At 36.3% G+C, this 25,890-nt stretch overlaps 1 protein-coding gene across 1 annotated transcript in view; it reads right to left on the reverse strand.

Annotated features, from left to right (window-relative positions):
* DLG2 (discs large MAGUK scaffold protein 2) overlaps positions 1 to 25,890 on the reverse strand; it is a 2,103,489-nt gene that overhangs the window by 1,572,099 nt on the left and 505,500 nt on the right. The window contains exon 5 of the mRNA XM_040489720.1: positions 24,752 to 24,826. Within this exon, the coding sequence (XP_040345654.1) occupies positions 24,752 to 24,826 (75 nt within the window). The remainder of the gene's footprint in view (positions 1 to 24,751; positions 24,827 to 25,890) is intronic.

A 25,890-nucleotide genomic window follows, 5' to 3' on the forward strand; every position in this document is an offset into this window, starting at 1 on the left:
ATTAAAACCACTCATAATTCCGGTTTGAGTTGTACCTTCTTGCCTTATTCTGATACACAAGATGGCACTCAATAAGCATTAGTGGGACTAAATGTTAGATTAAGTCTTTCTGGCACAGAATATTCCTTCTGAAATTTTAGGAAGATTTTTGAGTCCTGTTATGGTCGAGCCCTTTCTCAGAATTCTCAAGCATGCTTTCACTACTAAGCCTTATGCAGCCCCCATTTCAAAAACTCTGCCAGTGTACCAGTAGGTACCTACAACCAGGAGGTAATGACCTAGTTCATGCATGATTAGCAGGGAAGAAATTGTTCCCTTAAGGACATAGGGTAGAATCATGAGATAATTAACTACCCCTCTTTTTATTTTGTAGATTCACAATAGCTGGTAACATAACTTCTAACAGAGGATTCATCTCTACGTACATATATCTGAACAACCTTGGGCCACAAAAGAAGGGCATTTTGTTAATGGGAAAAGGATATTGGGCATTGAATCTTCTCTTAGAGAAAAGTAAAAAAAAAATCAAAAGGTTTATAAAAGTTAGTAATGCTACTATGAGAAATACTATTGGGAATATCAGGTGGTGAGCCACTGGCAGATGTTTTCCTGTAACTATAATTTTTGTAAACAGAGAAACCATGATTGTTCCTTACTATATCCCCAGACTCAATATATGCTTGATACATAGTATGTGCTCAGTTTGAAATTGATTGATAAATGCTTTCTGAAAGGATGATCTAATTGATATTAGATTAAGCCTAATTCAACCTAATTAAGGTTTCCATGCCCTCCTTTCCAATGTTTCTTAAATTAGAACTATAAAGGGAATAACAGGTATAAAAGACTAGGTATAAAAAGACTAATCCACATACATAAGGATGTGTGTCTAAAATGATCACTGCATCATTCCTTACTTAAATCTTTGAAAACTTAAAAGCAATCTGAATCTTTCACTAGGAGACAGGTAAAATGTGGTATGATGTGTTATTTGGAATAACACATAGGTAGTCAGAAATAAGGTAGCAAACCCAACTATGCCCACATGAGAAGATCTTAAAACCTATTATTTAATGACAAAATCAAATGTCAAAAAAAATAGAATATGCCATTATTTAAACAAGTCGAACATACACACAACTGTACTATATGTTTTCTGATAATTATAGATATACTAATGTGCAAATGCCAAGGTCTGGAAGCCAAACTGATAATAGTGATAATCTCTGGGAATGAAACTAACTAGGTGTCCTAGTCAAGTGTCATTCACTAGTATCATAAAGAAGATGTATCCATGTGTTAATTGTGAAATTAAAATTATATCAAGGGGATACAGGAACAGCAACAACCCTTGCCATTGTACTTAGTAATTTTATTTACCATACCTTTCCTATGGTGATTGCAAGTCTTCATGTAAATAAACTAATTTATTTATATATTTGACCTGTTGGTCAATATGTCATCAAAGTAGGAATGACTATTTTCCATGTGTCAGAAAATATGTTATAGCTTGAGATACAGAGAGAAATACAGTATATCCTGGATCTCAAAGAGTTCAGCAGTCTTGCAAAGATTTAGGGGTTCCATTCAACATACAAAGGAATCACAGTATTTTCCCTAACTCTGGTCAGAGAAAACATGGGTTTTTCTGGGCTGTCTAGTGAAGAAACTGTTGATTAAATGTACCATAAGAGATCAAAACAGTTTTAATTAAGAATTACTGATATCTGAAAATACGTGCTGAGAAGCACTTCCTGATGAGTTCAATTTTCAGACTTCAGTCAAGAAACAGCCAATTAACTTTCCAAACTTTCTTTACCCACCTGAAGGTGACATCCCTGAAACGTTTTGACAAGCCACACACCAAACCTATCCCCAATTTCAAGAGTAATTTCATGTGTCATAGACATGTATTCAAGGTCTGCCAGAAAACTTCCTTAAAGCATCAGCTCCCAAATGCAGTCCTTCCTCAGTGAGGCTCAGCAGTCTCTTGGCTACAATCATATCCTAGCACACTCAACTAACCAACCTAGAATATTCCTCTGGTAGTTACTAGACATATTCATGCCCAGAAAAGGGTCTTCAGAGAAGCTCTAATTAAAGGTCTCATTTGAGCCAAAGAGGTTCATCAATACTGTACTCAGGCACTTACTCTAATGTTGCCCTGTCCCAGACACGAGGATGGAGGATGACCCTTTGAATGCTCATTATTTGTTTTCTATATAACATCTGATGGGCTTTAATTATGTACCAGGCATTGCGTTAAGCAGTATAGACAGAGATGATCCTGTCCTCCCTTCTCTAACAAAGAGACTCATCCATTCATTTTTTATATATTTATTAATGTTGTAGCAATCACTAGGCATAGAAAGATACGATCCTCAGTGAGTAAACTCACAGTTTAATGAAGAGAGAAATATATCAAAACCATGCCTCATACATCTTTGCACCCACAGCCCCAGGACAATGTTTGGAACAGATTTAGCCACTCAAAATTTGTTGACTGCATGGGTAAATGAACTTATAAGAAACTTTGCCTTTACAAAAATATAATCAATAAAATGTTTATCCTAATGATAGTATAAAACAGTGCTGTAGTTTAGGGTTAGGATTTGAGAAAAAGACCTGGACTTATCTTGGGAACAGAGTGACAACGAAGACATCTCATAGGAGAGTAATATTTCATCTGGGACATGATTTCTTTCAGTAGGAATTAATGGAGTGCTAGCAACAAATGTGGACCAAAATATTGCTTAAAAAGCCTTTACTACTGGAGGCACTTGGCAATAAAATTTCAAACTGCCGATGTTCTAAATTTTTTTGTTTTTTTTTTTCCCCTCTAGCTTCTCATTTGGAACTTAAAGGAAATCAGATGCATAGTTAAAAGTACAAAATTTAAATGCCACTGAATGGAAAGTTAAAACCTCACTCAATATTAATGCAAATCTATAGGTTAAAAATACATTTAACATCCTAATTGTAAAAAGATACATAAAAATGAAAAATGTGCTACTGCACATATAATGTCATCCTTCAAGTTCAAAGCTGACACTATTTTTATCTTTGTGTGGGGAATATGTTAAAAAAATGAAAAAAATCCAACAGTTTTTTTTTCCTGCCTTATATATGTAGACCAGTTCTTGGCTTGCATTTTCCATTTCTATTTAGAGGGATATTCTCCATTTTGTATGACTGAGACACACCATCTCTGATTTGTACAAAGCCGGGTTGGACTGTCTATAAGAATTATTTAATATAATTTTTCAATCATACAGATTTTAAGAAGCAATAAAAGCCAACACATTACAGTCCTACAGGTTTTTTCAGTGGGATAATATGAAGGGTATTGTTTTATCCCTTTTTTACAACTATGATGCAGGTATTCATTTTGTATAGTCACTGATTCGACAAACACCTGTTGAACACCTAGTATGAGGCAGGTACTGTTCTCTGCCCAGGTTTAAAACTGTGCAAAATGATGAATCAAATTCCAGCCCTCAGATAGTGTACTCTACTGTGAGGAATAGTTAAAATAGAGAAGTTAATGTTAGTGGTAAGTGCTATGGAGAAAAATAAAGCAAGCCAAGAACTGTTGGGAGGATGTGTGTTTGTGCGTGTGGAGGAATGCCATGATAGGGTCGCCAAGGAAGGCCTGACTAGTAAGGTGTACTTTGATCAGAAGGCAGCCCGGTAAACAGCCATGTGGATATTTGGAAGAAGAACATTCCAGGCAGAGGAAAAAAGCAATGTAAAGGCTTCAAGGTGGGAGCAGGTGAGGAATGTTCAAGGAGGACTGTGTAGTTGGAGTGGAGTAAAGGAAGAGGAAAAGTAGCAGGGGATGTAGAAGGGATATATACTGAACTGTATAAACAACCATAAATACTTTAGCTTTTGCTTTCAGTGAGATCAGAGTCCAGGAGGGGATTTACAGAGGAATGACATAATCTGACTTGCCTTTTTCGAGGAGAATAGGTTGTTGGGGACAAGAGCAAAGCAGGGAGACAAGTTAAAAGGCTTATAGTAATACATAAGATGATGGCTGGGACCAATGTGAAAGCATTGGAAGTGGTAAGAAATGCTCAAATTCTGGATAGACTTCTAAGGTAAAGCCACCAGGATTTACTGACAAAATAAAAGAAAGAGAGAAGTCAAGAGTAACTTCAATATTTTTGGTCTAGGCAATTAGAAAGACCAAGTTGCCATTTACTAAGACTGGAAGACTGTGAGAGAAATAGGTTTGGTAGAAAACACAAGAGTTTAGTTTTGGACATGTTTAAAATACCTACTAGACAGGCAAGTGAAAATGTCCAGTAGGCTATTGAATATGTGTATCTAGTAATCAAGCAAGCAGTCTGAATTGGAAACATAAATTTGGGCCTCATCAGTTTATATAGGTTGAATATAAAGCCAAGAGACTGAGGAAAACCATCTATGGAGTGATCATATATAAAGAAAATAAGAGGTCTTAAGACTGAGCCTTGGGGTATTCTAAAATATAGAGGTATGGGATGAAGTAGAACCACTGAAGAGACAGAGCCACAGTAGCCACTTTGGTAAGAGCAGAACCAGGGAAGGGAAAGAAATGCTTCAAAACCAAATGAAGAAAGTTTTCAAAGAGAAGAGAGTATTTAACAGGAGAAGGTTAAGCTGAGAATTGAGAATTCATCCATTAGATATGTCACCATGTAAGTCATTGGTGACCTTGTTAAGAGTGATTTGGCAATGAATTAGAAACAAAATCCTGAATTAAAATAGATTCAAAATGAATGGAAAATAGGAATTAATGATATAGAATTGGAGCATAGATATTTCTTATGGATTTTGCTATATAAAGAAGCAGAGAAATGGGGCAGCACTGGAAAAGCATGCAGAATAAAGGGATTTTTTAATAAAATATTTATAACAAGTATTTAAAGGACATCCATATGAGGGAGAAAATTGATGATGCACAAGAGGGGGTAAAGGAGGAAGGAAGGAAGGAAGGAAAGAAAGAAAGAAGGAAAAGAGAATTTCCAGAGAAATGTCCTTATGTCGGAAAGAGGATATGAAGTCTAGCACAAAAGGAGTAGAAAGTTGCCTCAACTAGGGTACTAGAAGGGAAGTCAAAATATGTGGGTACAGATGCAGGCAAGTCAGAGATTGTGGAGGTAGGAGTTTGTAAATGTTCTTTTCTGGTTGTTCCTACTTTCTCAGTGAAATAGAAAGCAAGAATTTTAGATGAGAGTGAGTGTGGAGTTTTAAAGAACATGAAGGTCTGGAATAGTCATCTCAAAGTTGAGAGTGAATGACCTAAGAATATTTACTTGGATTATGGGTGGCCCACAGAGCTCCCTTGATACACACAGTATAAACATAAAGTGATACCAATCAGCATGATGTTTTTGACAGATGAGGAAGTTATCACCTATCGCAAGGGCACTTTACTGGTGAGTGAGTATATGGTGGGTTATGATGGGACACAATCTACCATTCCAGCTCAATGGGAAAAATGTGAACTCCTTGAAGGTAGAACTAGTTCACCATGGTGCCTCTAGTGAGTGAACAGTGCTTACCACATAGGTATTAGATGCAATAATATCTTGAATTGAACTGAGAAAAGGATATATTGATGAGAAAGAACATGAGCTGATGAAAATGATATGATTTGAATGCCCAAAGTAGACCCTCAGAGCTATTCAAATATCTTTAGAGTTGCTTAAATAACTATTCTATGTGAACTGCTAGTTTGGTCTGGAGTTTGAAGGCTACTACTACTCACTTTTATATCTGCCTCTCAAGGAACTTTTGACTCTTGATCCTGTTGGTTATTTTTTCACAATTATGCTCATAAATAATTTTTAAGTAACCAAGGTAGGAAGAAAAGAAGATGACAACATTGTCCACTGTCTTACTGAGAAATATATGATGGCATTTGCAGCCTTACTTTGATGCTGTTTTGCACCTTATTTGGACTGCCATCAATCCATAATGTCATCCTAACTCAAGAAAGCATTCCATCATCCCATGCAAGTCTTTTTAGTTATCGGCTTCTAAAATTAGTCTTAGGAATATAGAAACTCCTAGATACCATCTCAAGGGCATTTGATGCTGCTAGAAACTGTTCTTTCCTCCTCTGAATATCTGCAGAAACAACTGTCAGTGTTTTTCCTTTGTAACTTAATATTCCTTGCTTATAATAATCCTTTAATTTTTGTATGTTTGTGTTTTGCCTCCCAATTAGATCATAATTTTATTTGTAACACAGTGGACATCCACGGGAGTATCTTATGTACTTGCCAAGTTATCATTTGTTAACAGAGTGAACTACACCCTCCCTGCCCCTACTCTGAGAAAAGCAAAAAAACTATGCTATCACAGTACTCTAAAACATTACATGTTATATCTCTAGGCAGAAATACATGTTCAATTTTAGTAGCCTAGGACCACAGTGTTTTTCAAACATTTATGCAAAAGGATAAATTTGGATGGAGGACATGGCAAAATTCTCTGCATTTATTCTGTAAGTGCCATGATGCAAAGATCACCCAACTTTAGGCATAGTGCTTAAAGCTGGACAGTGATTCCAAGACTGCCCAGTCAATAGCATTGCACAAGTGGCCAAATTTCACTTGATGCATTTTCCACTTAATTTGTGTCATTTATAGTAAACATATCTCTAAATGATACAAAGCTGTCCATAATCTGGCTCCTACCTGTCCTTTCTTGGCAATTTTATAACTTGCAACCTTTGCTCTGACTATGTAGACAATATGTAGTTCAACGACCAGGCCATGCTATGCAGTCCTTCACGGACTGGAAATAAACTGTGTTTGTGTAGACAACATAACATAGATGTGATTTATAGAATGGCTGGTTTGGGTTTTATATAAGAGCCAATAGTAAAGCCACCTTGCAAAATATTAAGTGAAATCAGTGGGATGGGATGATCACTATCAAGTACTGTGTCTTATGCATCTTCTCAATACATCTTTTCATTTATATCTAAGATTATGTAACTTAAATTTTATAATTATGACCCTATTATGAAAAGTAACCTTTTTTAATCATATCTATTCTAAAAATAAGAATAAGAAAAGGAGGGGCGCCTGGGTGGCGCAGTCGGTTAAGCGTCCAACTTCAGCCAGGTCACGATCTCGCGGTCCGTGAGTTCGAGCCCCGCGTCAGGCTCTGGGCTGATGGCTCAGAGCCTGGAGCCTGTTTCCGATTCTGTGTCTCCCTCTCTCTCTGCCCCTCCCCCGTTCATGCTCTGTCTCTCTCTGTCCCAAAAATAAATAAACGTTGAAAAAAAAATTAAAAAAAAAAAGAATAAGAAAAGGAATTAGACTAAAAAAGGTGATTATTTATCAGGTACTTATTCTGTGCCAGGATCTATTTTAAGAGTTTTACATAATTTAATTACATCAATATGAAGAAATGTTTTTTTCCATCTTAACTTTTTCATAAAACTTATCACATAGGCGAGCAAATAAAATTGCATAAACATTAGGACACTTGCTACCCAAGGTCACAACTAAGAGGCATTTGAACTGTGACTCCAAAGTCAGTGTTTTTAAATACTTCACTACACTATCTTCCTAGAAAAGTGCTTTCTATATAACAGGTAATTAATATATGTCTGTTGGATAAGTGAATAGTCTTAGTGGCATTATTGTGAATTCTGTGTGTCATTGGGTTACAGAAAGAAATGCTATAATTAAAACAAATAATGATTGTTTTGTAGTTCATAATGCCTTTTTCAATAAAAAAATCTCATGCAATAGGTGTGCATGGGTGGCTCAGTTGGTTTGGCTGATCATGACTTTGGCTCAGGCATGATCTCGCTGTTCATGGGTTCAAGCTCTGCATTGGGCTCTGTGCTGATAGCTCAGAGCCTAAAGCCTGCTTGAGATTCTGTGTCTCCCTCTTTCTCTGCCCCTCTCTCTCTTTCTGCCCCTCCCCACTCATGCTCTGTCTCTCTTTTTCTCTCAAAAAATGAATTAACATTAAAAAAAATTTTTTTAATCTCATGCAATTGACCTTACAGGTATAGGAGATATGTCCTTAATCAGCTATATATATTTTTAATCACTCATAGCCCTATTGTATCTTACTGTCTGGATTTCCATAATTCTAACGTTTCTTTTCCATAGATGAGGTCTAATTTAGGCTACAGTATATATCAGTAGTACCAGGAGTCTGGAATTCATCAATCATAATAAATTTGAGCCTATTTTTAGTATAATGAAGTTACTTACCTAATTTTGTTAGGTTTCCCCCTCCCTACTTCTGACACCTTGCATAAGACAGATACCACATGGTTTCACTCTTATGTGGATCCTAAAAAGCTTAACAGAAACCCATGGGGGAAGGGAAGGGAAAAAAAAAAAAAAGAGGTTAGAGTGGGAGAGAGCCAAAACATAAGAGACTGTTAAAAACTGAGAACAAACTGAGGGTTGATGGGGGGTGGAGGGAAAGGAGGGTGGGTGATGGGTATTGAGGAGGGCACCTTTTGGGATGAGCACTGGGTGTTGTATGGAAACCAATTTGACAATAAATTTCATATATTAAAAAAAATAAATAAATAAAGAGATAATTTTCATTTAACAAAAAAAAAATTGTGCTGTTCAGTAAGCTATTCTCAAGATTTCAAAATGCAGGAAGACAAATAATAGTTATAGAAGAGTGAGAAAATTGAACTGCCCTTAGTTATTTTATATGGGCACTACACTGAGTGGTCTGTGAAATGAAATTGGAAAGTAAAAGAAAACTACAGGTGCCTAGGTGACTCAGTCAGTTAAGCATCCAATGCTTGATTCTGGCTCAGGTCATGATTTCACCATTCATGGGATCAAGCTCCGTGTCAGGTTCCCTAATGACAGCATGGAGCCTACTTGGGATTCTCTCTCTGCCTCTCTCTTTGCCTCTCTCTCCCTCTCTCTCTCTCTGTCTCTCTCAGAATAAATAAATAAACTTAAAAAAAAGAAAGTAAAAGAAATCAGATCCCCCCCCCAAATGAACAACCAGATGAAGAGAGAGAAGTCAGCAGAAACAATAATGCTACCAATAATGCTACCAAATACTCAGCATGAAGATCTAGTAGTTCTCAAAATCAGACTGTCTAAAAGTAACCAATGCAATTAAATTAAAGCAGCAATCCATGAACAGAAAGAAAAGGCACATCACATTTCTCTATAAGTTCTATGCATCTCACTAGTATGCATTACTGTGTGCACACACACATCAATACACAAACCACCCAAAGGTTATGAGACTTGACTCTTCTTTCATAAAAAAATCTGCTTCAATTAATTAACTATGGCATATCAATGGGCTGCTGCTTGGCAAGAGTGGTAAGAAAATCTAAATTGCAAAATGCTCTAAATTTTTACTTATAGCACAAAAGCAAATTAAAATATGAAGCAATCAAATAATTTGATACAGTAAGTTTAACATAAATGCTCAATAAGTGTACGAGACTTTTGCTTTTCAAACATCTTTGTGTCCATTTCCATGTATTATCCCCTCAATAACCCTGTAAGGTCAAGCTGTCTCATTCCTGTTACTTCATCCATTCATTCATTCATTGATTCATTCATTCATTTTCAATCATTCCTTAATGCATCCATACATTCATTTACTGAATAAATATTTAATTAACTCTACATCACAGACATTGTGCTAGATTCTGAGTACACTACAGCAAAAAGAATAGACAAATTCCTGGCCATTATAGAGCTTACAAACTATGACATAATAAACAAGAAAGCAAATAATATGCAATTACAAATTGCGATGAGGGTTTATTAAGGAAAAAGATAAGCAATTAGAAGCAGACAGAGAGGGGCAAAAATTCCCCAGGAAGAACCTGTGGCCAGGGAAAATACCTCTGAAAAGGTAATATTTAAGTTCAAATGAAAAGACAAAAAAGAGTCCGTTCTTCAGTGTGTGGAGAAGAATGTTCAGTTCACATGAAACAGTGATTGCAAAGATATTTAAGCTGGAAGCCCTCAAAGTCTCCTGAAATGAAAAAAACTATTGGGGTTAGAGATATTTAACCACAATGAGATATTTAGGGGTAAGGATGTCAGGACATAGAGATGAATTATGTATGGGATTCTCTCTCTCCCTCTTTCACTGCCCCTCCCCCACTCATGCTTTCTCTCTCTCAAAATAAACATTAAAAATAAATAAATAATAGAAGTTACCCTTTAATTGAAAAAGGTGGAAATGGTCATCCCTATGTTTTATTTCATAAAGGCATATATTAAACAAAGAGTCATCTCTTTTGTCCAGAGTTCCCAGTACAGAATGTCCCATATTTGACACATGTTTAAAAACCCCTTCAGGTTTCATAAGCTCTTAATAACCCACAGTACAAGCACTGTGTTATATCAGATATTGTGGAGTCATGTTTCCTGTCCTTGAGTCACCCTCTTATGTTGCAGAGATTAGACATATCTGTAGAAGAGGCAGAGAATCATGCCAATGTGAGACAAGCTAGCTGGTATGATGTGATAGAAGCTGCCTCTATACAAAAGCTGAGACCATTCAAACCAAAGAGACCACACTAGGGAGTGGGTTAGATTAGAAAGCATTTTCCCTAAAGGACTGAACTTTCACATGTACTCTGAAGGAAGCCTGGCAGTCTCACTTCTTTTCTCTGTTCACCTCATCCTCCCATTCTCCATAATGGTGATTCCAGCATCTGATGCACCCTCTCTCCATCTCTCCTTGCACTCTCAGTGGGTGGCCTCCCTCACATCCTATGTCAGAGTAAACAGAAGCCATCAGAGTGGACTTCTCTCAATTTCCCACCATAAACATGCATGAATGTACTGATACTTACACATCTGTATTTATAGATTAGAGACCAACCATGGTACATGGTCTCTGTGCCTCACCCATTTCCTTCTTCCAGGAAACATATTGATTAGGCCTTCTCGCTTACATACTTAGTAAATACTTCTCTCTTACTCTAACAACTCCTGTCAGCATTTTTCAATGAAGCATAAGATCTTATTCATCTACAACATATATTGTAAACATCTTATTTCTTCAATCCCTCTTCAACCTCTACCACTTTATTGAAACTACTCTATCAATTACCTCCTTATTGAATAATCTGGTGAACATTGCTTAGTCTCTAACTCAGTTGGTTTGTCAGATACATCAGCATTTAAATATTATTATTTTTTTGCACAGGAAAGCAAAAACACCTTCCTTGACCTTCCATCTCTTATCAGGTACTAACTTCTTGCCTATGTTCACAGGCCAACCAAACATCTTCATTTATGTCATAAAGATTCTTCAAACTAAACCTGTCCAGGATGGATTTGATGATCCTCCCATTATCACACCTAAAATGAAGTTTTTCCAGAGCACCAAAATTCAGTAAATGATACTTTTACTCACTATTTCATTCAGAGTATGAGTCATCTCTAACATTTCCCTTCCTCTTAACCACTCCCATACACTATTCATCTCTATGTCCTGGCATCCTTACCCCTAAATATCTCATACTTGTTCATGTTTCTTCCTTTATACCATCACCCTAATTTATGCTACCTTTATCTTTGCCTAGACTTCTACAAAAGCTTCATAACTAGTTTTTTGTTTGGTTTGGTTTGGTTTTTAACCACAACCATTTTTCCATTTTCCTACCTGTTCTCCACAGAGCACCAGAGTAAAGATTTCAAAATTCAAATATGATCATGCTACCAGATCTTCTCCTCTCTCTCCAATATACTTAAAACACTTCAGTGAAATCCTAAATATCATCAACTTGCATCCCCCTCGTAAACCCTTCTCCCACCAAGCTAATGTATTCTCTGAACTGCAGCCATATTGGTTGTATAGCTCCTCATAAAAGGAACTTCCACTGCTGAGATAAGATCTTTGTATATGCAGTTCCCTCTGCCTGAATAAATCTCTTCTTCCTTCTCCCCCAAGTTGATTATACTTTTCAAATTTAAGATTAATTAGTATTCCCTTACTATTCCCTTGTCTGTCCTCCCCCCTCCTATATCAATGTCTCCACAAATGCAATCCCAAAACACCATATATATCTCCTTTACAGAACTCATCAATATTGCAACCTTATATTCACCTGTGTGATTCTTTACTGCCACTTCCTCCTTGAGGGCATGGACTATGTATGTTTTACCATACTATGAATTTATAGGATCTAGTATAGTGCCTGGGACATAACAAACACCCTGTAAAGATTTATGGAATTAATGAAGGAGAAAGGGAGGAAAGACAAATAAATAAATGGATTTGGATGAGCGGAAAGAATAATAGTAATGTGCTACAGAAGTCTCAGTCTTGTTTAAATAGTATAAGTTGAGATAATAAACTAGCAATGGGCAACAGGAAATTTAAATTTTCCCTTGTTTCTATTATTTTTTTCTTTAAACAGAAAAGTTGTAAAGAGAGCATTTCCCTTCATCTACAGAAGGACACATTTCTGCTGCCAAGGGCTCTCTCATGTTCACTTGGTGGACAGTTTGGGCTTACTTTGTCTGTATAGTATAAGGGTACAGAAAGCAAAGAAAATCCCCAGACTAGGGGTTGATGGAGAGAAAAGGAGTGATTTTCTACATACTCTACTATTGCACAAGAGGTCCTTACACTCTGTATAGTATTTTGTCCTCTTTAGGGGTGGTCTTGTAATTAGTTTTGCCATTAATTTGACTTAGTATTATGTTTGAAAAACACAAATTTAAGGAAAGCTACTCATAAAATCAATTCTCAGAAAAAAAGTGTAATAAACAATGGAGGAAAAGCAAGTCAGTAGCTTCAAGCAACACCATAAATCACAAGAGAAGGAAATGAACATTGTCCTGCAGTTTTATGTATATCATCTCGTTTGATCAATATACATGGCTCAAAGAGGTGAAGAAATTTCCCAAATTAAGTAAACCCAGTTCCAACTAACTCCAAACCCCATGCTCTTTCCAGTGTATTTCAAGTAGTGCAACCAAGAATAACACCTAAGTACTCTGATTCTCCAGCATTGTGTCAGAGAAGATTGTATCCCCTTCCACAGCCCAGTTTTCTTTCCAGATCCTGTGGGCTGTCCTGAAGCACAAGGGACTGAAATAAATGAAATTCTTTTGTTGGTGTCTTTTAGGTCTTCGTATAGACCACAAGCTTTCAGAGAATCATAAAACTTCCATTCTGTGTACATTTTAGAAAAGTACTTTTGGACAAAGACTTTGGACATTCAATTTTAGCTCAGAATGCATTTTTGCTTCCAAGTTATAAATAGAGTGCAACTTTTTAATGAAAATGCTGACACAACCTAAAGAACAATGGTGTATGACCAAATCCATTGCAGAAACAAACTGATTCTTTCAACAGAGTATTAGCATCTTCAGAGACAGGCTATTTATAGGATGTGTTTAATTAAGTTGTGGATATTAAATTGTACAAATTTTACTTCACCAAAATGTAATTTAAAATAGCCATCAAGATCAATTAGCATTTTTTTCAGTAGGTTGGAAGATTTAGCCAATCCGGACTTGAATGGCATTGATTTCTTTAATGAGGTGTTTGTTCTGAGTTGGTTGAAAATAAATGGGTCAGTAAATAAAATATTCTAATGTTTGTATACATTTTTCATCATTGCTATAATGGAAGAGTGGTTGTTATAAAACCTGCTCCATCTCCACCCACTCCAATCGTGCTCAGGTTGGGGTTTTGATTAAATGCATTTGTTGTACCTTTTGTTGCTGAAGCTAATCCATCAATCCAGACTAGAAGGGATTGTTTTTATGAGGCAGTCATGAGACTAGCTACCTGCTGCCAACAGGACCTCCTTGAGGAGCTGCAGCAATTAATGTTCCATTTCTGTGTCAAGTACTGTTAAAATTTTTCTCTGGGCCAAAGTTTGTCCAAACATTTTGCACAATTCCAGAGAGATCTGGGATAGCTGGAGGCTGCTTCAAGAGGTTTGTCATTGACACCTGCTCTCTACTGGTCATAGGAAGCTGGTTGTTACCACAGACATGGCCTTGTGGAATAGCTTCCCTTGTTTGGACTACCTAAGGCTAAATCTAAATAAGGCAAGCCTGAACAGGGGATGAGCACAATCAGAAGAGCAGCACCGAAAGTCAGAATAGTAAGCAGGTACAAGTCTTTGATAAAAACACCTCCATTTCTTTTTTTTTTTATATACTTCAGGCATTTAATAACATTTCTTTGTTGTTATTTCCTTGGATTTCTATGTTTATTATACATACAATGAATTTTTTTGTAATGTACCCCCAAAATCACAAAGAATAAGCATTTTCAAAAGGATTATAATCATTACTACTTAAAGTACACTTCTGTTCATATGTTGTATGGCCTTTGTTTAAAGGCTCAAGTTGTGTGAAATAACCATACCCTGAATATTGTCATAGGAAAAATTCTTTAAAAAGACATGCATAGTATGAGGCTTTCAAGGTGGGATTATTCACTAGGAAGAGCTGTCATTCATGACTTATATTTGTAGCTGGTTTATGAACAGCCACCAACACCCAAATCAAGAGCATTTCATGATGTCTGCATTTGTTCTATAGTGGTCTATATAAATAAAAGAGAATAATATGATAGCTAGAGGGAAATACCCAGGAGAGTTTGTAGGACATGCATCTATTTCATTTCTATAAAAAATAAGAGAGAGTCCATTATAATTGCACTGGACTTAGCACATCATAGCCAAAGCAATCGTGTGTGTTCCCAGAGGCTCTTTCACCACTCAATGCTGGAACCCACTGTCCCATAATACTTCTCAGAAATTAATTTAGCCAAAACAAGTATAGCAATGGCTTTGAGTTCAGAAATGACTTTCAAAGGTATAGAAATTGTCATAGAAATCACTGTCATAAAAAAGTCAAAACTTTATCTTTAAAAAATTAACTCATTTGAACATTCAAACTACATATCTTTCAATTATATCATTCAATATCTGAGGTAAGTTAAAGATAGGCCACCCTGTCAGAGTTCATTGTAGAAGTGCCTTTCTGAGGCAAATATAAATCTTAAACTGCAACCATGTTCAGAGTTTTCCAGTGCTGATAATAATAATGTCATAATAATAAAGTTAACATGTATTGAGTACCTACTATGTGCCACACACTGATTTAAGCATATTGCATATATTGTCTTTAATTCTTAAAATAATCTCACGAAGGTAGGTATTTATTATTTTTACTTCACAAATGAGAAAACTGAGAGAAAGAGATGTTGAAATGATTACTCAAGTTCATATGGTTATGAGAGAAAGAAGATCTCAACAAGTTCTGTTTGATTTCAAAACCCATGACCCTACTAGCTATGAAACACTCATCAGCTGATGAAATGAAAAGTTCAGTAGGAGGAACGTTAACCTACACGGAAAAGCCCATGTAATGCCGATACTTGCCAATGCCTCGCACATTGTACTGTCACAATCAGTGACAGTACAACACCCAACACAAATCTCCTTTCACGTAACACCAGGGCTCCCTGTTTTGCTGCAAGTCTCTGTCCTCAATACCACCTTTGTCTCTACCACAAACTCAAGCCAATACCTGAGTTACCTAAGTTGGAAAAGAGAAGAATGTACCACCCTGAGAGTTTGTACAAGCTGAAACGTCAGCTATCCACTCATCTATCAAAACTATCAAAGAAAGAGATGTTTACAAACATGAATCTACCAGAGAATTAAAATTTATCCATTGAAGTAGCATATGTTCTTTTGTATTTTGAACATTTTTTTAATTGGCAGTTTTTTTTAGTAGTCACAGTTACACGTTATAAAGGTAATTATTCTCCAAAAAACATTTGGACATAGTTATAGGGTTTTTTTTGTGTTGACTCATGGCCAACATTTATAAACATCAGTTAAAATATTATATTGTAATATACCAATTCCCCACTGCTGAGTTATCTCATTGAGTTTAAGGGCTTGTGCTTGCTTTTGAGATTTCTTTTCTTACTGTTAGCTGCCACTTCTCCTGGCTGCTAAAATACCAGGCTTTAGTAATGCCCTCTCCTGAATTTCCATATACCTGCTCTAATTATCTGGATCTTACCTAATGGGTTAGGTAATAAGTAACCATAGTTATTAGAAATGTATGTAAATAGACTCAGAAAGAGGTATTATTGGTCTCTCGTGTTCAAATGCATGTCCCTGAGAAACCTTAAAAAGGCTACACAGTGAGGTCATAGAATAGGTAGTAGTCTGTAAATGGGTTGTGAACATTAAAATATTGATTTAGTACACTTCAACACATTTTTGTTTACTTGTAGATGATTCTCAGTTTATACTACATAATTGAGTTTGCTGGATACTAAATAAGTAAAAATTTCAGTAAATTTAAGCTCATTTAAGTTGACGTCAGAAAGAATACTCAATTCTTCATGGGGTTTTCTGGCCACAGAGTCAAAGCCCTTGAATTGGAAAATCCACAGATCCATCACATTACAGCATTTTGTATTCTCAATAATTTATAAGTTATTGAATCACCCTATTCTATATTAGCATCTCACCGCAAACCTCTGAAAAATAATGTTGTAGCTTATAGCTCTACCATGGAAGATCTCTGAGAGATCATTTCATATTCAATTCCTACATCAAATGAAGAATCCAAGAAGAAGGAAAATAAAGCCCTGAAATCCCCTTAAGATTATTAAAATTTCTTTAGCTCTGAACAGAAGGACATAACCAAATTTCTAAATGTATTTATAACTCCGTTTACATAGTGGTTATCCATATGGAATTTTCCAAATAAATAAGATTAGAAATCCTGACAGTATTGTGAAGGGAGACCTTCAAACGTGCTACTATGGCTGCCAGGATGGGTTGTCCAATAATGCAGTTTTCCCAGCATTGCAATCCATAGAATCCTCATGGCACCTTCTATGACACAAAGGCACAGCTAATAAAATACCAGACTCTTCTAAATTCATTATTTTCCACAACAAACTCAAAAGCATCAGTTTGATCAGGAGGGATAGTGAGTTTTACCAGAAATAGGAAAAGACTGGGTACCCAAAAGACTCATGTGGCTCCCCTATGTGATGGTTGTGAAATGCAAAAAAAAGGTATTTCACTTCTCCAAGCTTCAGTGTTCTCATCTGTCAAACAAAAGAGCTATCCTCTGGCAAAGTCAGGTCTGGATTATGAATTCATAGATTATGCTTTCATGATCCTAGAAAAGTTCTGCTTAATGTTCTCAATAGAAGGGCAAGGAATTCTTTCAACAGATTAGAACTTTAAGTGTTAAAAACAAATATCAAAACATACAAAAATCCCCTTTTCATGGCAAAAATGCTCAGCTAACTAGAAAGAGAAGGGACTTTCTTCAACTTGATAAAAGACATCTATTTAAAAAAACACACACAGCTAACACATTTAATGATGAAACAAGAATACTTTCCCCCAAAATAAAAAACAAGACAAGAATGTCTGCTTTTGCCAGTTCTATCAAATAGTGTGGTGAATATTCTAGCCAAGGCAGTTGGGCAAGAAAATTAAATGAATGGCATCCAAATTGGAAAGGAAGAAGTAAAACTATCTCCTTTTGCAGATGGCATGATCTTGTGTATAGAAAATCCTAAGTAATTCACTAAAAAGCTATTAGAACTAATAGATTCAGCAATGTTTCAGGATATAGTACTAATAAACAAAAACTGCTTGTATTTCCATACACTAGCAATAACCCACTCAAAAAGGAAATTAAGAAAACAATACCATTTACTCTCTCTCTCAAAAATAAACATTTTTTAAAAAAAGAAAACAATACCATTTATAATAACATCACAAAAAAGATAAGGTAGGAAGAGGTAGGTGAATGCTGAGGCACAAAATCAGTCAAGTGGGTAAAGTTTGAATCCTCTGGAAATATTAAAAGATACAAAAAGAAGGAGCTGGGGACACTACACATAAAATTTGCTGACTTCATTTTTACTACAGGCCTGCCTTTTGCTCCTGGATGGTTACTTATCATTCTTCCAGATCAGGATTTGCAATCTTCATCTCTTTGCCCAGGGCATGCAGGGTACATGCTTACATGTCTTCTGTTCTATAGCCTGTATAGTGTTTTTGTTGTTGTTGTTTGTTTTTTGTTTTTTGTTTGTTGTTTGTTGTTTGTTTTTGTTTTTGTTGTGTGTTCACCAGGAATACCCTTTCATCTCTCCCATGAACCCATATCCACCTGCCCCCTCCATAAATACTGTGGGCTTCCTTTCTGGGCATGTTTCAGAATTGCTGTAAGAAATTTATCTGATGTAAGTATTGCAGTTCCTAGTACACTCTTTCAAACCTAGAGAGGAAACAAGGATACATCCGAAGTACTATAAGGGCCAGAAGAGAGAGAAAAAAGGGATGTATCTATTGTGTCAATCTAATCTTCCTCATACTTTCTTTGATTTAAAGCACTTCACTACAGCAAAATTGGAATCAGAGACATTCTGCAGAGTTCCCATTTCTTGAAGTGCATTGTGATTTTTCTAAGATAATTTCCCCTTTGGATTCTTTTCTAACCTCATGACTACCACCCAGATGCCCAGATGCACTTTAATTCTGGTGCAGATCAACTTAAGGTCCTATACTCTGCAATTTTCCATAATTTTCCTAAAACTGTGATCATATGATAATGCCCTGACTTTTTGTTCTATAAGGGGACTGCTGATGGTATGAAAACCTTGCTCTAAAAAGTAAAAATTGTATCCAGTCTTTGCAAAGACAATACTCATCAAAACCATCCTGGGTGTGATTTCCCAGCAGCTGAGTTAGCCCAGCGGGTGCTGTGTTCATAGGAATTCTGGAAACACCCAGAGAGCAGACACAACATTATTTATTTTATGACTGGATTGGATGTTTCTAAGTGCCATGGTCTGGGTATTTATGTGGGCTGTATACAAAATGAGGTCACACAATGAACTGTGGAGAAAAAAATAAAAGCGAAGAAGGAGCTAAAAAGAGGAGGAAAAACCTTTAGATTACTATAAAATTGCTTATGCACGTTGTATTAACTGGCTTCAATTAGACTGAATGATCCTGACTGTGGGTAATGTGAGGCGGTCTGGGAGAACATGCTGAAACAATTAACACTTTAAAAGAACATCTCCCCTGGTTTCTTTGGGAGAACGTCTGTTTTTATTGATTTCCCATAAAAGAGAAAAATTACTTTCATAATCTAGAGAGATATGGTAGGGAAATGTTAAAATGATTTAAATTAAAAGGAGTATCCAACGCTACTCCTTGAAAATGGCCTTTGTTACTCAGAATATAAACATCTCTTGTTAATATGATACTCTTACATCATCAACTGCTGCCTGTCAGAGAGCAAAATGATTTTTTTTTCAAGAGCTTCAGAATTTTTGCTTTCAGAGTCTTAAAAAGTTGTATATTAACTCCTCCTGGAATCTTTCTCTGTCCCAGACTAAATCGTTTTCTAAAGAAAAAACCCTCCTAAATATATCTAAATAAATAGCCCTAAATTAATAATGTCTTATTGTCTTTTTTTATGTTTCTCACCAATTCACCCTCCCCCATTCACTTCCTTCTGGGATGACCTATTCTTTTCTTTCTTTTTTTCTTACCACTTATCAAGCAATTACTATGTGCCAGGTGCTATGTTAACACATGCTATGCATTATCACATATAAATCTCAAAATATCCTGTTGCATGCATAAACTCAAGAGAATTTAAGTAAAATGTCCAATGTCACATGGCTACTAAGTGGCACAGTTTGTATTTTAACACAAATCTTACTCAGTTTTAAAGTTTGCATATTTAACTGTTACCAAATATTCCATCTTCTGTCTTCCAAAACCCATCTTGACACAAATCTCCATTCTCAACATTCATATCTTTTTGTATAGAGCATTTTATAGCATGTATTACCCAGCATAATGATTATTTACATGTATTGTTTGCTGCTCTATCTTGAAGAATCCAAGGGTCAGTTACAACTTCTAAAATGTACTTAGTAAATGATTCTTAAATACATGAAAACTGATGTAGTCAGAATGCAGTGTTCTAATCTGCAAATGTTTACATGGTTTTTGAAAATACCTCATATATCTATTTATGGGTGGTGAATATTATATAACTGTGTAACTACATATATACATACATATAAATATATATGTATAACAATATCCACGATAATCTCTATAATAGCAGGAGCTTTATTTTTAACTTTTAGAAACTCCTCTCATTGCATTATTTTTTAATTTCCAACAACCAAGTATGCAAACACGCAGAGAAAGTGATTTTTCTGGACAAATCATGCATATATATATGTCATACTCTAAATAATAACATTACACATTACAGCCATTTTTTAAAGTTTTTATTTATTTATTTTTGAGAGAGACAGAGAAAGGGAGAGTGTGTATGCATGAGTGGGGGAGGGGTAGAGAGAGAGAGAATCCCAAGCAGGCTCCATGCTGTCAGCACACATACAACACGAGGCTCAATCTCACAACGCGCGATAGTGACCTGAGCTGAAATCAAGAGGTGGACACTTAACCGACTGAGCCACCCAGGCACCCCTACAGTCATTTCTAAGTAATACCCAGTAACTAAGGATTGTGTCTGGGACATTCCTGAAAGTGATCAAATCCATGCATACATACACCATAGCCATACTGAATAGTCCAGGGACATATGCCCTGAAACACAGCTGCCACTCAAGCCTTCTGCAGCTGGTCAAGTCTAAGGTTCTTTGTTTCCAAGTGCCAGAAACTAATTCTTAGCCTAGTTCACTCCGGATTCAGAGATCTGCCTGTTTTCACAGAGTCCCAGAGTCTGTGGGTCTCTTCTCATTTGCTTGTAAGTGGTAGGGATCAGGTAACCATTGTGTTCATATTCACATGCCCATACAACCCAACTAAATGTAAAGTGTAGAGGTGAAGAAGGATATCATTTTAAGTGCTTAATGTAGCCATACAGGAGAGACAAATAAAAAATAAATGTCATACTTCTTGCTAGGGAAGATATTTCATTGTTATTCAAAAAATATAAATATGTCCATGTTTCTGTATAATTACTGAGGGTGAAATTTCTATTCATCTTGAACCCTAATTTGTACAAGTGTAGTCTTGGCTAAAAGGAAAAGTCTTTAAAATACCTCTTGGTTCCATTGTTACAGAGGTGTAGAGTGCCAAAAAAGAGAGCATCTAGGAAGAGCCTGAGCAAATAGTAATAGAGGCCATTTTCAAGGCAATATGGAGCTGGTGACAGGCATTTGCAGAGCAATTTGCAGAGAGAAGCATTCTTAGGAAAACCAATGATAAAAGCTTTGCACTTAATATGAACCTGGGGCAAATGCACACACAGAGACCAAGACGTTTTTGAAAAAAGTAATAAAGCTCAATTATAAGGATACAATCATTACAGAGCAAAACACCAAGGAACAAGAATAGAGCACTGGGGAGAAAAATGTAAGAAACAATCAACCAAAGCTAAAAAATGCACGAAGATAACAGACTATCTATTTATTATGAATGTATGTGTTAATTTATTTATAACCTGTTTCAGTCAATGAAGGATTTGAGGCAGACAAAACATTCTCTTAAATACATGAGGCTAAGATTTCTTTATTTCCTGAGAGAGGAGAAAATGGAAATTAATACCAGAACAATTTTATATATATGAAGTCTTTTGTTATATAAATATGCTTATGCTAGCTATATAGTTAGCTGTTCAGATTTCTCATTCTATATGTGGATTAAGTCATTAGCAAACTATCCTTTGTTGACTTTTCATGTAGCCAAGTGTAGTATATAATCAGATATTTGTAACAAATATAAATAGACTATTTCTTTTGCTAAATAGACTATTGGAAATTATCAAAATCTCAGTGTTCTGAGTGCTCCTTTCTGTGTGAGACTACCACTCACTATATTAACTCTAGTGGGAACCTCATAAGTGTTGCTGATAGGGTATTTGTCAAGGTGTTTTTCCCCCTCTTTGGTTGCAAACAAGTAAAAAAAAAAAAAACTTTAAAGTCCCCAAATAAACAAAATATGACAAAACAAAATCTGGAATAATTTAGGGGGAAATGTAACTTATTGATTGGGACCTTTTCACAAAATCAAAGAGAGATTTGACCCCAGAAGGACAGATATAGAGCAGCTATACGGATCTTAGCTACGGAGGTTCACAGATTATTTTTCAAACTATTGTCATTCATATGATTCAATACTGCTGACTACCAATTTAGTATCTCTCTCTAGTACAAATTCCACATTCCCAGGAGAGAGACTCCCACTGGTCCAGCTGAGATGTGATATTTACCCCTAGATCAGTCAGGCATGGCCAGGAACAGACTCACATAGCCCAAACATGACCACTAAAAGCCCACCTTTGTGAACTGGGGTTACTCACAGAGAAAACAGAATCGTTATGGGTCATCACTCCTCTAGAATCTGCCCCACTGGGAGATGTAATTAGTTTTAAATAAACAGCAAAGGAAATCTATGAAACCCACAGCTCTTAATTCCATAGCAGAAGTAAGGAAAAACTTCTTTCTGATGTTCTCCCCAGAGAATTGAGAATCAGACTATTTGGCATTTCTGACTTGTGATCTTCAGGAAGGGTCTTAAATGGAGTCATCTATTTAGTCACAAATGTCCTATAACAGAAAGACCTCATCTGGCATTCCAAGATCCTACAGGGTCCAACTCCAAGATAATAGTGAAAGATAGATTATTTTTTAATAGTCCAAAAGACAGAATTCTAATAATGGACTTACTTGCAATAAGACTGCACAAATAAGTGAAATGTCAAATTTCTTTTATTTGGTGCTGAAATTATCAGTGAAGTAGAGGATCAGCTTTCTTATTGGTGTTACATATGAATTATCTTTTTTTTTTTCTCTTTTTTTCTTTTTTATTTTTTTTCAACGTTTTTTTTTTATTTATTTTTGGGACAGAGAGAGACAGAGCATGAACGGGGGAGGGGCAGAGAGAGAGGGAGACACAGAATCGGAAACAGGCTCCAGGCTCCGAGCCATCAGCCCAGAGCCGACGCGGGGCTCGAACCCACGGACCGCGAGATCGTGACCTGGCTGAAGTCGGACGCTTAACCGACTGCACCACCCAGGCGCCCCTGAATTATCTTTGATAAAATGGGCATAGTCTCTTATTTATCTTTGTACCTCCAGAAACTGACATGGTCCCTGACACAGCTGAATCAAACTACTAAATTTTGTCTAGTTTGAAACAAAATTCTTCAAAATACACACTGAATGGTACTCTGTGAAGGAAAACTGTAAAATGACCCTTGAAGATAAGAAATGGAAACCATGCACCTAAGAAGGTAAAATACTATAATTATCCTTCTTCACCAACAAATGTAAAAGTTGTAGATAATTTAATAACATTTACTAAAGAGGAAGTCAACAGATTGAATAGTCCTGCCTTGAACCTGTTATTAAAGAGCACTTTCCATATACCAGGGATTTACCTAGGTGTAGGTATACTAGGACCCTGAGTAGCACACAGTCTCTTTGGTGCAATAGACATATAAACCAGTAATCATGAGACAATATCATCAGGGATACAATAAAAGGAGTGACACCTAAAGAAAGAGAATTATTAAAACTCATCCTTTTCCTGGCATCAGCAGAGTCCCTAAGCACACACTCCCCTCTGACCATCTGCTCACAAAAGTGTGACATTTTTATTCTCCAAGTCTCCAGCAAGTCTGGGCTGCCTCCGCACTGCAGGAATGCCTCCAAAATTTTGCATCATCATCTCTCCTTCATTAAAAGTGATCCCACTTTCTCCTCCTTCCACAAATAAACAAAAACAAGGAGTCTTCATGCTCTTACAAATCTGAATGAAAAGTAGGCTCCTGCAGGCCTACTGCCTTAGAAGGCAGGCATAAGTCATGCTATGATAACCGGCTGCACCTTTCAGGAGCTGGTACCTCAACAATAGATGAGGACATTTAAGACGTTCCACATATCACATTACATTGCTTGCAAGGTAGGTCCAATGAGGGGAATGACCAAAAAAATAATTTTCAAACTCCTTGTCCCCATCACACACAAATTATTTTATGATAGGCAAACTGTCAGTTACAGCACACACATTTCCCAAAGGAACTACTATCCTATCTATCAGGCAATGCACATTTGGAGAGTATCATCCAGATCAGCCACTTTCTTCACTTACTTTGTATCACAGTGTAGTAGAATGAGTTCATGAAAGGAGAGTTAGGGTGTCCGGGACTATTCACAGCTTTAGAATTGATGCACTATTCTTACTCCCTTTGCGTTTAAATCTCCCATTGGTAACACAGGGATAATGACATAGTACCTGTTTGTTTCTAAGGCACTTGAAAATTCTCTGATGGAAGATTTCACACAATGCAGAGACTATTATTATACCAGAAAGACTTGAAAATTGGAATTCTGTGTACTCATCACTATTAAACAGTCAACACAACAATGACAGAAGAGAAAGCATCCTTCTCTAAAGCATCTAAAATCAAGTATTGCTGAATATGCAGCTACTGAAAAAAAAACACATGTGCAAATATATTCATTTTAATGACTATCCAAATCTAAATCATCAATAACCCATTTAAATAAATCTTTTGCAAATTATCCTGACTCCAAAAAATGCATAAATCCCTAATCACAGGTATTTATTATAATACAGAGCTTTCTGAAAGTACATTCTCCTTTCTAGAATTTCAGAAAGGATTCTAGCCCATTCCACTAAAGTTGTTCCAAAATATGAAAATAGTTCTTTAGCCAATTTTGAAATAATCAAACTTACAGTACAGTGGTGGACAGGCATCCAAGCAGGGGCTTCCACTGAACAGTTCTGGGCTGGGCATTTGCCTTGGTTTTGCTGGAAATAAGTAAAATTGATGTTATGTTTTATATATTATGTGCAGAAATATATACAAGCTGACATGTTTATCATCACGGTGTTTATTACCTTATTTACAAGTATAGGAGAAGCTTTTGAGGATGATTTTTTGGTGCAGTGCTGCAGAAAACTAGGTATGTAATTTCTCCTCTTATCAAGGCATAAGAAATTATCTTTTGCTGTTGTTCATATTACTCTACGGACTGGGTTTTTGGCCCCAGGCTTCTTCAGCAGCTGGCCTTACAGGCCCCAGTGGGAACCATGTGAGAACTCAGAAGTAAAACTTGTCTCCTCTCTTCTAGGCTCTCAGACAACAATGATACTTGCTGTACCCATTCAAGATCACATCCATTAAGGTACAGATAGACTCATTTACTTGTCTTCCCTTCCAGACTGTGAGCTAGTGGTGTTGATTCTCCCTGGGGCATTTCATAGAACCCCAGGATGTAGAGCTACATAGAACAGATCTTAGAGGTCTTTCTTGTTACATCAGAAAATGAGATGCAAAGAAATGAAACAAGGAACACAGAGATTTGACATTGTAAGGCATTTGCCAGGCGTTTCTTTTTACATAAGAAATTTATCTCTAGCTGACCTATTCTTTTGTTGTAACTCCTATAAATTCATTTCTAATTGGCTTTGTAGAAAGAATGAAGCTCTTCCCTTTAAGTAACAATACTGCTTCATCCCTATAATAATGAGAACTCATAAGTGTTAAAAAAGGGAAGGCAGTGATTCAAATAAAACATCGCTTACCTTTTATTTACTTTATTCTACACTCCATTATAATATAAACATACTAATAATAATTCTAGCAATAATCATAAAAAATATAGCTCTGATTTATTGAGCTAGTAAATATGCTAAAGATTGTTCTAGACACATTGTATTATGACTAGTCATCACAACAAATATGGATAGAAGTGTTAGTATTCCCATTCTACAGGGGAGTAAACTGAGGCTCAGAGACAGTAAGCAACTTGCCCAAAAGCTACCCTAGCAGAAAGCAGCATAGCTCAGATTACATCAAGAATCTGACTGAC

Source organism: Herpailurus yagouaroundi, unplaced genomic scaffold (assembly GCF_014898765.1).
Source record: "Herpailurus yagouaroundi ecotype Mexico unplaced genomic scaffold, PumYag 180, whole genome shotgun sequence".
Classification (NCBI taxonomy): Eukaryota; Metazoa; Chordata; class Mammalia; order Carnivora; family Felidae; genus Herpailurus; species Herpailurus yagouaroundi.